This window comes from Pteropus alecto, unplaced genomic scaffold (genome assembly GCF_000325575.1).
Source record: "Pteropus alecto unplaced genomic scaffold, ASM32557v1 scaffold95, whole genome shotgun sequence".
Lineage (NCBI taxonomy): Eukaryota > Metazoa > Chordata > Mammalia > Chiroptera > Pteropodidae > Pteropus > Pteropus alecto.
Window position 1 is genome coordinate 11,436,992 of NW_006441071.1, and position 12,550 is coordinate 11,449,541.

General features: G+C 41.4%; 1 protein-coding gene across 1 annotated transcript in view; it reads left to right on the forward strand.

Annotated features, from left to right (window-relative positions):
• GLDC (glycine decarboxylase) overlaps positions 1-12,550 on the forward strand; it is a 74,926-nt gene that overhangs the window by 601 nt on the left and 61,775 nt on the right. The window contains exon 2 of the mRNA XM_006918365.3: positions 475-553. Coding sequence (XP_006918427.1) covers positions 475-553 — 79 coding nt within the window. The remainder of the gene's footprint in view (positions 1-474; positions 554-12,550) is intronic.

Consider the following 12,550-nt stretch of genomic DNA (forward strand, 5'->3'; position numbering starts at 1 on the left):
AGCCCCGAGCTCTGCTGCGCTCCGCGTGGACCCCGCGCCTCGATCCTGGGCCTGGCGTGGACGCGAACCTGCGCGCTCGGTCCCCGCGCCCCAGTCCTCTCCTGCCCTCGTACTCTCTCCTCCTCCCGCTCTTCGCTCCTCAAAACCGTTTGTTTTTCAACTCAAGTCACCTTGCTTGCTGATGAGCTCTAACTTTGCTAGAGGAGGACCTCGTGGTTTATCCGATTATCTCCGGTTGCCGATTGAAATTCAACCCGGAGTGGGTGGATCACGACCCCGCTTCATTATTTTCTTCCCTCCAAGTGATTTCCAATCTGATCAAAGTTATTCTTTTTCTTTTAAAAAAGAAACCCTAATTAGGCGACTTAAATGAGGTTCCCACAAGTCTTTGTAGATGCAAAACACAGAGGTGACTATTTTCACTCAGAACTTTACTCACACTTTCGTGTTCACCGAATTGCGTTTTAATTTTAGAGCATCGATGAACTGATGGAGAAGACTGTCCCCGCCAGCATTCGTTTGAAAAGACCCTTGAAAATGGAAGACCCTATTTGTAAGTGGCCGGGAGGGCTCCTTAGACGCCGCTTGCTTTGGCCTATTCGTTTTCTGCGGTTTCTGAAAGCCTAGCTCTGTGTTAGGATTGCTCAGGACTGCGAATGAATATGTTTATTAAAATAAAATGGCGGGTACCTCAAGGGGCGGGAGACGGTGGAATGTTTAGTTTCATGAGCAATCAGGTTTGTACCCTAGACTGGAGTCTTGCAGCGCCTTTCTAGGTTTTTCTTTCAGGGTTCCGGGAGGTACCAGCAAATTTCTGCGGGGTAAGTCAGTGCACAAACACGTGTGGAGAATGCCCCACTTTTCAGGCACCCATCTGCCCCACAGTTCTCTCATCTTTTGAGTTGGGAGGTGTCATCACCTCTTTGCAGATCCGAATACTCAGAAGGGAAAAAGGAATTACCTACGGTGATACAACCAGGGAAGTGACAAAAATGAGGAGACCCAGACATCTGGCCTTCAAGCCCAAGGTTACCACAATAGCTTCTAATTGTTCTTCTATCTCACATTCAAGTTTTATTTATACCTACTGAAAGGCAGCAGTACTTTTCAAGTCTGGATGATTTTTATGAAAAAAGAAATGAGATTAATGCTTGGTTCAGAGAGCTTAGTTTACTCATAGACTTTCCAAGAGTTTTGTTTTATATTTAAAATGTTTTTACTGGTCTGACTGCCTTTCAGGGATCTTCCAGGACTGAGGCAAGAATCCACAAGTCAAGGGACCAGGCGGAGCTGAAGAGCCCCCTCCCCCTTTTTGTTTTTAAACAGGAAAGAATTCTCATGGGGTTATCTGGTTTTGAATACTGTAATCTCTTTTACTTAAGGAGTCAAGTGAAGAGAAGTCAGTTGGTTCATTTTAGGTTTTAGGACAGGATACATGGAAAGCAAGCTTTGTTTTAAAGTAGACACCTTGAAACAGGAAGCCAGTACAGCTCCTAGTGTAACTCGAGCTATGCCGAGAACTACTCCCATTGTTGATTTCAAATCTGAACCCATTCACTTCATGGCTTATAGAGAACCTTGCTTATAGAAGGGACCTTGCTTATAGAAGAAAATCTGCACGTTGTGTTCTGTTGAACTTGTTGAGACCTAGGGATAGCTAGAAGACTTATTTATTTCAATTTCAGAAAATCAGAATCTTGATTCATTGGATGTTTAAAGAGTGAAGAGTTGTATATTTTTAAAGCAAGACTTAGGTGACTATTTGAACAAATAAATTCCTTTCTGAGACTTTCAAAGTCAGAGAATGTTTAGCTCAGCCCTTTTTACAATATAATCTAAAATAAGATGTTCTCTACGAGCATTAATGCCTAGGAAATGTGTCAAAGTTGTCTATCCTTTTTTCAGTTCAGCTACTTGTTTCCATCTGAATAATTTGAACATTGGAGAATTCCATTTCTTCTCTCTTGGAAGCTTGCCCCTGCTAAGTAATTTGCAGATTAAGTGTAAACTTTAACTCCAGCAGCTTTCATGAGATTTGGGGCTGGTTCTATCTGGTTAGTCTGAGGTGACTCAGAAAGTACTGCACAGTCGAGAGCCCCCTTGCCCTGAAGTGGACTGGCTCTCCGGCAAAGAGTGAGCTGGGGGCAGGGGAGCAGAATGCATCAGAAAGGCATCAATGTTTTACTCTGTAGTGGGCATATGTCATGGTTAATTAACATTCTCCACAAACGGAGAGCAAGTTTGTATGTGTAACCTCCAGTAGTAGCATTTCCATTTAATAGTGAGACAGTGTTATCCAAACTTTCACGTGAGCGCTTGTGTTCTATTGTAGTCAGAGAGGAATTCTGAACCAAATATTTTTTTGCCATGTATAGAGAAAACTAATAAGAACTAATTAGTCATATGAGTCTTTAGTGCCCTCATAGCTGAGTAAAAAGATTGTGAGAACTATGAACAACATGTAGATACTTGGGTTAGTTCTTATGCATAATAATCTCAAGAGTTTATGTAGTGCTTACCATGTCCCAGGCACTTTATAAAGTACTTTTCATGTGTTAGTTCAATCCTTATTACAACCCTATGAGGTAAGTACCATTATCACTTCCGTTTTAAAGATGAAGAAACCATAGCATACAGAGGATATGTCATTTGCCCAAGGTCATAGCTGGTAAGCGGTGAAGACAATTCAACCCAGACAATCCAGCTCCACTGTCCACACTCCAGCTACCAGTCTACACTGTCTTCATTGTGTCCTCTGCAAGGGAGTGGGTGTACAGAGTAGAAAACTCCTGTTCTGACTCTTCTGAAGTATCCAGTTTATAGATGTGCACAAATTCAATCACACTGGAATCACTGCCATTTGCCAGTTGCCCTAGTGGAAATGCAGCAGCATGGTCAGAGCACAGGTATGGAAGCACCCCGCTTGCTGCCAGCGTGCAGGACTATAGCTGGGTATTGAAGAATGAGTAGTGACGCTCTGTGGGACAGGCTGGGGGAGGCCGCTGCAGGCAAAGGGACCAGCATGTACAGGACAGACTGGCTGGACAGGATCGGACGTAGAGATGATTCACCTGTCATGCAGGACGCTCCCCCTCTCCTTGGACACTTCAGGAAGTGCCTTGGAAAAATACCTTGATTACCACTTAGCTTCTCAATAAGTCATACTTCAGAGAAATAAGCAAAGCTATTCAGTTAAAAATTCTTATCAGTTTCATCCTAATAAGTGAATCACCCCTCCCTCATCCACATATACAACCAAAAAAGATTGGAAGGATGTATGTCAGTGGGAACATTTGTTTTTCTGGGTGGTGCCATTATGGATGATTTTAGCTTCTTGTTACTTTTCCCAGATTTTTTACAATAACTTTTTTTCATTTTGTAATTAATACAACATTTGGAAGTGCTTTAAAGATGAAGCCAATCACTTTTAGCTATGGTATGCCTCAGAGTGTATTATTTTCAGGAAAGTCAGCTCAAGTTAACCAGACTGAACTTGTCCATAATTTTACAGAAGCTGCATGGTTTAAGGTTTACACAAAATTGCACATTGCTTATTGTGAACATGCTTAGGAAGAGAGAGGAGGAACTAAACTTCTTAATGTTCAAATTGGTTAACCGGAACTGAGCAGCTGAGTTGTTAGAATGAGTCCTGATGGACTGTGAGAACTTAATGTTCCGAGCTACATCGCTTAGAGTGATTTTAATAAATGGTTAATGTAGGTCTGTGAGCAGAGGGGAGAGGTGTTGTGTAACACAGCTGTAGGTGGTGACTCTGTCACTCAATGACGTTGGGCACTCCCCAGAACTAACCCCAAGGACGTCTAGATAGGGCAGCTGTTCCCAGGCTGTGGACGTCAGTTTTCTTCTAGCCGGATGGTGTCTGTCAAGTCCTGCCTGTGGACTCCTCAGCCTCTGACAAGGCTCTCCCTTGGCCGTTCCTGGCTCCTTTAGTTCCCAGATTAAATGAATTGTATTTCATCTTTAACTAGGATGATTCCAATGGATTTTCATTATACAGTTGGGGAAATAAACGAAGACCACCCAAGTGAGGAAAGTCAACACTATTCTGAACTTGCTGAAGAGTTAGCCTTTTGTTTTGGCAGAGGAGCGGAAAGCCTTATAATGGAATAAAGGAAAGGCTTTCAGGTGTTGGAGGCTGTTGGCATGAAGAAGCTGTAGGCAGGCTAATCATGTGATTGGTTAGGGGTGCATATTTAGCTTTATCTGGTTGGTCCTGAATTGCAAGTGGGGACCAAAATTAAGGAAGCTATCAGTTATTAATCAAGTCCTGTCCATTTTGGACCCATCGTTACAGAAGTTATTGTGCACATTGTCACTGGAGATAACAATTTGGCTTTCTGTACGTCTAACTCATAGCAGGCTGGCTTCTTTGGTGGTGTATTGTAGGTAAGGGGGTTGGTTTTCTAAGCAGGTTGCTGCAGGTCGTGGGTGAAAGTTACATATGGTCTGGCCCCTGTGTGTATATTCGGTCTCTCATCACAGTCTGTCCTATACTTATATATTTTTGTCATTAATTCTTATTGGGCAGACCACTGCATATCTGTGGAAAGTCAACCTATTGCCTATATTGTTAAATGTTTATTGGCCATTTACTGTGTGCAAGTCATTGTGAGGATAAATATATGAACAGACATAAATACTATCCTCAAGGAGTTTACATCTTACCTTCTTAATATAAATTAAGTTAGAAAGTTAAAAAGTCTCAAGTACCATGAATAAAATGCTGCAAGTGTTTAGAAATTATGTGAAATTGGTTGGAAAAACAGAGATTTGTGAAATAACATAAAGTTTAAATATATCTTCCATTAGAAGCAAAGACAATGTCTTTACATTGTTTTTTTTTATGTGTGTAAATATGTTATTGTAACATACTTACAAGACAGTATCTTCACCAAGAAAAAGAAAATGGCAAAATACAACTTGCAAAGCATAATTAGGGAAATTTTTGAGTATTGTTGCAGTCTCATCCTTGATAGAATCTTATCAGAATAATTATGCTGTCAATCATTTTGGGATTCTGGGGTGTTTTTCAACATCTCTAAGCTATTCTTCAGTTCACAAGGGACACCAACTTGGTGCCCTAAGATTTAACGCAATTCTGACACTACCTGAAGATAGCATCAGATCTCATAGATTAAGGGTCCAGTGCCCAAGACTGCCCCCACTTCAGATGCTAGTAGCAAGCCTTGGTTGTTGCTTGTGCTTCTGACAAGCTATAAGTTGAAGGTTTTCATGACCCACTCCTTGGGTTTGATTAATTTGCTAGAGGGGCTCACAGTTTATTATAAAGGATACTATAAAAGGTACAGGGGAACACTCGAATTAAGAAGTAAGTAGGACGAGGTCCGGAAGGGTCCTGAGCACAGCAGCTTCTATCCCTGTGGAACTGAGTTGGGTTACTGTCCCAGAACAGGGATGCATTAGCCATCCCAGAAGCTCACCAAATTTGTTGTTCAAGAGTTTGTAGAGCTTATCTGCACTTCCTTCTCAGAGGTCTGTGGGTGGGGCCGAAAGTTCCAACCTTCTAATCACTTGGTTTTTCTGGTGACTAGCCCTATCCTGAGGCTACTAAGGATCCAACCCTAAGTCATTTCATTAAGCTCAAGTGTAATCAAATGGGCTTATTTTGAATAACAAAAGACTCCTACTCGGGAAGATTCAAAGACAAAGACCAAATATAAACTTACTGTACCATAGGGATATTTCAGCTAGATATATAGTGCCATATCCTGATAGAAGTGGAGAGGTGAAAATATCTTAAAAGAGATGAGTCTGAAAATAAATTAAATCTGATTGTCTCCCTTTTAAATTTAGAACACCAGACTAGAAATCTCAGTCTTTATAAAGTATCATTTTTATCATTAAAATATTTTGAACTGTCAACCTAAATAAGCTCAAGTTACCCCAAATTTGAGTTTATCTGAGAATAGCAGAAGAATTGCAGTTCAGAAAACATGCTGTATCTAGCTACAGGCAAGTCCAGTTCGTTGAGTGTTTGGGACAGGCTGTATTATGGGCAAGGAGTGCAAAGAGGGGCAGTCAAGCCAAAGTCTAAGCAGTAAGTTCATTGGCTTGAGGATGGGAAGGGATTCTTTGTAAATGTTCATTGATCAAGAAGTATCTTCTATCTAGCAGGCATTTATGGGAAATCAGTCTCTCAGTTCTTAAGTTCTGTTCTTCTGAGTCAGCATGCATGAGATTCTCCATTTCAAATACTCTGATTCCATTTTAGATTGAAATTTAGAACACCAGTCCTTTCACAGAGCTTATTTTTTGATGTACAAAGGATACAAACATGCTGACATATGGTGATGAGGGAGCAAATAGGTCATGTGATTGGGACAAAGAACATAAAAAGTAAAACAACTTTTTCCTCTTATTTTCATCTGTTAAAAGATCATGGAATTCATCCAGCATTATCAAAGATATTTTATATAAACAAAATTATTTCTTTAACAATATTTTTTAAATTGGGTTTTTTTTTTTTTTTTTTTTTTTAGAAAAGACAGTATATCAGTTATCTACTATATAAGAGATTACTCCAAACTCAGTGGCTTAAAACAATCATGAACATTTATTATCCTCCCAGTTTCTGTGCGTCAGGAATCCAGGAGCAGCCAAGTGGGGATGGTTCTGGCTTGGAGTTTTTCCTGAAGGCACAGTCATACATTGGTGGATGCTCAGCTGGGGCTGGAGGAACCACTTGCTCGGTGGCTCACTCACATTGCTGGCAAGCTAGTGCTGGCTGTTAGTCGGTGGCCTTAGTGCCTCCTCACATGGGTCTCTCCACAGGCTGCTTGAGTGTCCTCACAATGTGGCTATTGGATTTCCCCCAGAGCCAGTGACTGAAGGAAGAAGGAAAGCTAGGCAGAAGCTATCCTTTTTACAACCTAGTCTTGGAAGTCCTATAGCATCACTTACACCATATTCTACTGATGAGAGTGAGTCACTAAGTCTGATCCAAATTCAAGAGGAGGGCAATTAGTAATATAAACAAAATTGCAGATATTTTTAATAGACTTTATTTTTTAGAGCAAATTTGAGGGGACGATATAGAGAGTTCCCAATACCCCTCACCCCCATATATACATAGCTTCCCTCATTATCAACATCCCCCACCAGAGTGATGCATTTGTTACAACTGATCAACCTACATTGACATGTCATTATCACTGAAAGTCCATAGTTTACATTAGGGTTCACCCTTGGGTTTATACATTCTATGGGTTTGAGAAAATTATAATGAATTATATCGCACTTTTAAAAAATATTCATTGCTATCAAAATTAAATGAATTATACTGTGTCGTAAATATAATGTTACTCTTGAGGACTGTTAAGGTACATAGGACCTTTTGCCCATATACTAAATTCCCAAGCCTATTCACTTTTGTCACCATTGAGTTATAAGCCACTATATCACCAAATCTACTTCTACAGCTTTCTCCATTTGCTTTCATTCTTCATTTATTGAGAGGCACTTATGGAAGATAAGATACTGTTTTAGCCATTGAGGGTACAGTAGTCATGAGGTAAAAGATGATAAAGATATGATCCCTGAGTATAGGTTACAACTGATAGGGAGGTAGATATTTAATAGCTCTATGGGTCTGCAAATAAAATGAATGCTTTGGCTGAGGTTATGGCATGAGCAGAAGCATGGAAGTATGGCTGTAACATGGTTATTTGAGGGACGGCGAGTAGACTGTGTGTAGAACAATAGGCTACAGAAAGGCATGAGAAGCAAAGTATGGAGGGCTTAGAGCCATGATAAGAGGAGACATTAACAGTCACTACAGAGACAAGTGACATGACTGAACATGTGTTTTGCAGAGTGCCTCTGAGATCAGAGGCAAGGAGGCAAACAAGCTGGGAGGTTGCTGGAGAGTTTAGAGGTGAGATGTTAAATGTGTATTAGTTTAGGTCTACCGTGAAGTAGTCACCAAGATGATATTAGATATGTGAGAAATTCATTGGTGGTGGGAACTCGAGAAGGTAGGGGAACCTTTAGACTGTGATGCAGTTTTGACTCTGATGGAAGGGGGGAGACAAATGGAAGTTTTAGATAGGAAGGATTTTACATTGTAGCACAGATCTAAGAAAGTTTGGTCAGTCCAAAATGGGAGTCCTTGAGCCAGAGTCGCCCATGGGAGGAGTGCCACATCATGCAGGAATGGATCTGCATTAGTTCTGAGAGCAGCCTGTGGGAAATAGGGTTTTGGTACAAACATGATGGTTCATCCAGAGGGGCAGCAGGTGGGGCTGTCACTCATATTCTAGGCTGAGTGTCTTGGGGGGTGATGATAATGTCATTAACAGGAGAAGTAGAGGGTCCTGGAAGAAGGCAAGATCAGGAGTCTTGTTTGAGCAGAATTGTTTGAGGTGCTTGTGGACCATGAATTTGGCAACGTTGAAGCAATAGGTGGAAATATGAGTCTAGAGCTCGAGAGAGAGAGATAAGAGATAGTGTTGCAGATGTAGTGAGTCTACTGAATTAATTTGGTGAGTAAGATTTCCTAGGGATGGAGGAATAAAGTGGAAGCTAGGATGTTGGGAAATGGAGCATGTATAGGGAGGGAGACAGCAGTCTGAGATGAAGTAATCCAAGAGGCTGGATGATAAAATTTCAGGCAGGGGGTTGCGGGCCTCATTGTTATATTTCTGGACCGTGATTAGGCATAAGAAGCAAGAAAATTCACTTGAAAACATAAGGACACTCTGAGGTGGGAGGAGTTGAGGGGCTGCCTGTCTGCTGAGTGAGAGGCAGGAAGGGTGAAACTGAGCATTAGAGGAAAGTGCAAAAGTTCCTTAAGAGCTATTGTGAACATCTGGGTAGTGAGGAATCCATATCAGCGTACTTGGCTTGAACTGTAAGGTCTATTAGGGTCCCCACACCCCAGCATCATTTAGTGATCTGGGGGGAGGAACAGAGAAATGTGGTGACTAAATTTTGCTGAGGTTGAGGACTGGCAAAGTCAAGAGATCAAGGACTTCAAGGCCCACTAGTTAGCACAGGCCAATTGGGGTGGGAAAGGGGCGAGACAGTCCCCACAGCCCACTGGGATGGAAACTCAGTGACCACCTCATGAGACTGAGAGTTGGAGCTGCTTACCTCCGGGTTGATTCAGGAGCTTTGGGGCAGATGCTAGACTATGGAGGTTGTGAGCTGCTTGCAGGCATGTCTGTGTTTTGACTTACATTTATGTACTTTTTCCACTATACCTTGATTTAATAAGTCTCCATCATGTGATGTGTGAAAAACTGATCTCATGTTGACTGAGATCACTTTTTTTTTTTACTTATTAAACTCAAAGTATTTTTATAAAAATGCAGACTGAGAATTTTAGTAAGAATTTTCAGTATCTCTCATAACATACTAATTTATTAAACAATAAGGAAACAGAACTTTGGAAAATCTGATATTGTAGACACTGCATTATTGCATTGGACTTGCTTAATAGCTGTCAGTTTCCATTTATAAATGTTTCTCCGAAGCCCATGCTTTCAGGGATATGAGAACAATTTGTGCATTGGTTTGTCATCATGGATTCTGTGATGGGCGAGTTATTGTGAATATTGAGCTAGCTGTTTGGGAGTTTGGGTAAATTTCATTGCAACCTTGATTCACATATATTTTCTGAGCATCTTCTATGTGCTTAACAACCCACAAAGAGATTATAATTTAGTTGGCAAGATTCTGGGATGGACTACAAATTTTTCCATATGCCTATTCCTTTGATCTATAAAAAATTATTTTTCCTGCAAGCGTGTCAAATTGCTTGAATTGGACTCTTAGAACATATCCTCCTCTTTTTGTTCTTGCTCTGCTTGCCATAACAATGTACCCACAGAACAGCAAAGAAGAAAAAAAATATTCTAGGATTTTCACCCTGATTCTCATTTCAAACTGACCATTTGACCAGATTACTTAGGTCAACTGTTGTTCCAGATAAATATTATGATTTGTAATGTTTCTCTGTATGTTTCTGTAGAAAATATTTATAGACTAAATGAAGAGAGGCAGTGGAGGAGACCTCCCATAGAAAGCGACTCACATTCAAGGTGTAAATAGCATACATGGCTCCCCTTGTTCCTGCTTCCCTGCCGTGGGGAGCCGTTCTGGTTTTCCTACAGCTGTCATGAAGATCTTGAACTTGTATCTTTTGGGAGAGCAGAAGGAGCTGTAGAAACTGCACATTTTTTTGGAGACGAGGGACGAAGGAGCCATCAGAAACACAGATTGGACATGCGTCAGCTCCTTTCAACTAGAGGTGACCATTGGAGAGGTCTAATCCCTGAGGGTCATGAGGAGGTGGGTGAGGTGGAACGTTATTTGGCTGAGCAAGAAGACGAGGAAAAGCCTGGCAGGATTAGGGCGAGGGGGTCAGGCAGGCATGCGTGATGCTGTCCCGACCACATCCTGTCATATGGGGTGGATATCCCCTCTGCTAGTCTCGAAGGGCTTTCAAAGAGTTACCATGTCATTATTCTACACTACACAGAGCTTATGGATTGGTTTGCTTCCTGGAATGAAGAAATTCTGTGATTCACAGACTTTGGTTTTGAAACCCTCCTTTATTGGAGAGGAAACTTGAGGGAGTAGGGCTTATGCTCTGTGTAAGTGAGTTTAAGACAGACCGTTCAGGGGGAGAGAAAGGGGTACTGATTAGGTGAAGTTATAAAAAGCCTACATGTTAGGATGGAATATGTACACAAGTTCTGGCTTCCATTCAGAAAAATCAGAAAACCCTGATACATGCTATCATTCATGGTCTGTTTATTTTGAGACCCTCAGCCCCATTCCGTGGTTTCTCGAGCAGCTCTGAAGCCAGGGATCTACATGTTAGCAAGAAAAATAGTAGGCCCTGTCCTCACATTCTGGCTCCAGCTTCCCCCGTAAGCCTCTGGCAGAAAAAAAGCCTTTCTGGGGAAATCCAAATATGAGTGTATTGGTTTCCAGTCCCAATGATTTCCTTGGAGACCTTTTTCTTAGTATCTTGCCAAGCACACCTAGGGCAGGGAGCGGGAGAAGCTCTGACAGTGTGCTAGGTGCTACTGGGATGTCCAGAAAATGCTGTTTGAACTGCCAGCCACTGTGAGTACTGAAAGGTGTCTGCACCCATATATTTCACAAGGAGGATTTTGTTCTGGGCATAACCTTTCAATTTAATTTAAAATTTTGAATAAATAGCATAGGCACATTGTCCAAAATTCAAAAACACAAAAAGATGTACAGGGAAAAACAAGACTCCTTCCCAATTACCAGTTTCTTGAGAATCATCTCAGAGATAGTCTATTAATATACAGCATATGCATATATATTTATTCTTTTTAAAATGGAAATGGCAGAATAATATATGCTCTCTGTGGAAACTTAGGCATAATGTTTTTAGATTGTCAAAAAAGCAAAAGTAAAGCATAGATACATTTTTCCATATAACTGAGTTGAAAAAAATCATAGGGTTGTATGTTTGGGGTAATGGGTTAAAGGTGGGGAACAACGTGTATCCGTGTGTGTTTAGGTATAGCAGGCATCTTGACTCTACAGCCTGCCTGTCCATTCTACTGACATTTTTCTAGGCCCAGCAGTGCGTACAGTATTTAACAGCTGAATCGGCTTATTCCTATTGCAAAGTATTTATGTAGCATAGTAGTTGGTCCAAAGTTCTCCTTGATATTTTAAGTGCAGGTGACAAGAGAGTTAGTGTTGGAAAGGCTCTTATGTGGAATTATGTAAGGAAAGAGAGTGCTTATGCTGAATTCTGAGAAGCAGGAGAAGTGTGAGACCCACCTGCGATTCCTATGGAGTGGTGTCATTGAACTCTGTTCTTGGTACATTAGAACCAGGGTATTATGCAATGCTCCGAGGCAGAAGAATAAATAAGGTCAGAAGCAGGCATTTCTGTCCTCTGGAAAAGAACTTACTGGTGAGATTCCTGAAGGCGAGCTTGAGGATTTTCATGGCTGGGAGTGTGCAGTAATGCACAGCATCTGGCTCCTCCTCCAGGCTTGCCAGGCAGGCATCTAGAGAATGATAGATTTTCTCCAAGTTTTTTCTAATGGACACTTCCTTTCTCACTCTGTCTCATTTTCCCCCTGATGAGTTTTCTTGCCATTCACATTAAGGAAGAAAGTTACTGGAATTGGGCACCTTTACAGGAGGAAGCTGTTTTTGTTCAATCGGAGGGGAAAGTGTGAGGAATGTGCACTCTTGTGGGGTTTGCCCTGGGGGCAGTCTGAACTCTTCTCTGCTTGGTCCACACAGCTTTCTGGCGTCGTGCTGTCCAGGGTTTGGATAGCACAATTGCCTTTTTATAATGCTTCTCTTACCAGGTAGGGACAAAAAGGCTGTCATCTGGAATTCAGGATCTTACACTATTTTCTCTGGAGAAGAATTATTTTCCAAAGGAGAAAGGACTCTAAATGTACTGTAAAGTCCACAAGCGGACACTGCATGGCTAGGATTTGTGCTTCTATTTAGACCAATCATGCCCCCAAAATTTGCTCTTAGAGACTGATTCTGCTATGTT